Source organism: Oxyura jamaicensis, assembly GCF_011077185.1.
Source record: "Oxyura jamaicensis isolate SHBP4307 breed ruddy duck chromosome 21 unlocalized genomic scaffold, BPBGC_Ojam_1.0 oxy21_random_OJ69717, whole genome shotgun sequence".
Classification (NCBI taxonomy): domain Eukaryota; kingdom Metazoa; phylum Chordata; class Aves; order Anseriformes; family Anatidae; genus Oxyura; species Oxyura jamaicensis.
This window is the reverse complement of record NW_023304572.1, coordinates 1-1,904: the sequence shown is the minus strand read 5'-3', so window position 1 is coordinate 1,904 and position 1,904 is coordinate 1. Positions and strand designations below refer to the sequence as shown.

At 75.3% G+C, this 1,904-nt stretch overlaps 1 protein-coding gene across 1 annotated transcript; it reads left to right on the top strand.

The window, feature by feature from the left end:
- Positions 1–145: 145 nt before the first annotated feature.
- On the top strand, positions 146–1,584 carry LOC118158170 (basement membrane-specific heparan sulfate proteoglycan core protein-like; the record flags this gene model as incomplete). Its single annotated transcript, XM_035312780.1, has 4 exons — positions 146–548; positions 621–740; positions 811–942; positions 1,387–1,584. Coding segments are annotated over exons 1-4 (838 nt in total), but the record flags the coding sequence as incomplete, so codon positions are not given.
- Positions 1,585–1,904: the final 320 nt, after the last annotated feature.

Sequence of the window (1,904 nt, the reverse complement as noted above, 5' to 3'; positions counted from 1 at the left end):
CCCCCCCCCCCCCCCCGCCCCATACCCCAACTGTGGGGCCACTGGGGACAGCACGGGGTCCTGCGTGCCAGCACCCCTTGAGCCCCCCATTTTTTGCCATTCGCATTGTGATATCTGAGAGCGGGCGACGGGGGGGACAGGAAACAGGACACCCCCCCTGATGGTGACCCCCCCCCACCCCCATGCAGTGACCCCTCACCTGCGCCCCTGCACCGCCCTGGAGTTCTCCTGCGGCAGCGGCGAGTGCATCGCCCTCGAGTACCGCTGCGACCGCCGCCCCGACTGCCGCGACGCCTCGGACGAGCAGGGCTGCGGCGAGCCCCCCCCGGCCACCTCCCCGGCGCGCCCCGTGCCCCCCAGCACCGCCCGGCCTGCCACCACCACCCGCCCGCTGGTCACCGTCCCCGCCACCACCCGCCGCCCCCCGCTGCCCAAAGCCGGGTGCCGGCCGGCCGAGGCCACCTGCGCCGACGGGCGCTGCGTGCCCCGCGACTACCTCTGCGACGGCGAGCGCGACTGCGCCGACGGCAGCGACGAGGAGGACTGCGGTGAGTTACCGGGGGGGTGGCGGCGGTGGCGGTGGCACCCCGGGGCGGGTGCTGACACCCCGCCCCCCCCAGGCACCCCGTCACCCTGCGAGCCCAACGAGTTCAAGTGCCGCAACGGGCACTGCGCTCTGAAGCTGTGGCGCTGCGATGGGGACAACGACTGCGGGGACGGCTCGGATGAGACCGACTGCCGTGAGTGTGGCTGGGAGCGGAGGGGACGCGCGGTGACGTGGCTCCGGCTGATGGCCGCTGTCCCTTGCAGCCACCAAGGCGCCCGGCGCGGCGTGCGGGCCGGACCAGTTCAGCTGCGTGGCCAGCGGGACCTGCATCCCCGCCAGCTACCACTGCGACGAGGAGCCCGACTGCCCCGACCGCTCCGATGAGGTTGGCTGCAGTAAGTGGCACCCGGGGACATGGGGACACCGGGGAGGGGCTGGGGGCACCGTGCCGTGGCGCCGTGTTGGGGACGCTGCGCCCAAGCTGCGGGGCGCGGAGATGGGGACGCTGCACTGCTGCGCACGGCTGGGAGCCGGTGCTGGGGACGCTGCGCCCAAGCGGTGGCACGGCTGGGGACACTGATGTGGCACCGTGCTGGGTGCCGTGCTGGGGACACTGCCACCCACGTGGGGCGGGGGGTCCCTGGGCTGGGGACCCCGTGCCCAAGCCGTGCCGTGCGGGGGTCCCTGTGCCGTGTCACCCACTGTGTCACCACGGAACGCCGCGTCCCCTGCGCTGGGCGGGGGGGGCCCCGTGGCGCGGCACCGTGCTGGGACGCCGGGGTCCCCGCAGCCGGGGGCGGAGGGGGGGCCGGGCGCAGGGGGTGACGCGCGCCCCGCAGTGCCGCCGCAGGTGGTGACGCCGCCGCGGGAGTCGGTGCAGGCGGTGCCGGGGCAGACGGTCAGCTTCACCTGCGCCGCCACCGGGGTGCCCACCCCCATCATCACCTGGCGCCTCAACTGGGGCAACATCCCCCCCAGCCGCAGGTGGGCGGGGCCACGGGAGGGGCGGGGCCACCGGGGGCGGGGCCACGGGAGGGGTGGGGCCCAGGGATGGGGCGAGGTCAACGGGGGACTTTGTGGGGGGGGTTTGCTGGAGGGGCGGGGCCAATGGTGGGGGGGGCTTATGCTTAGGGGAGGGGCCTGCATGGGCGGGGCTCGTGCAAGGGGCGAGCCTGTGGGGTGAGAGGGGCCGTGGGGGCGGGGTTCAGCAGGGGGCGGGGCCTGCCGCAGGTGGGGGATTTGCAAAGGTGAGATGTGGGGGCGGGGCTCCTGGTGGGGGCGGGGCTCCTGGTGGGGGCGGGGCTCCTGATGGGGGCGGGGCTTGCAGCAAGCAGCAGGGCTGTGCCCAAGGCTGGTC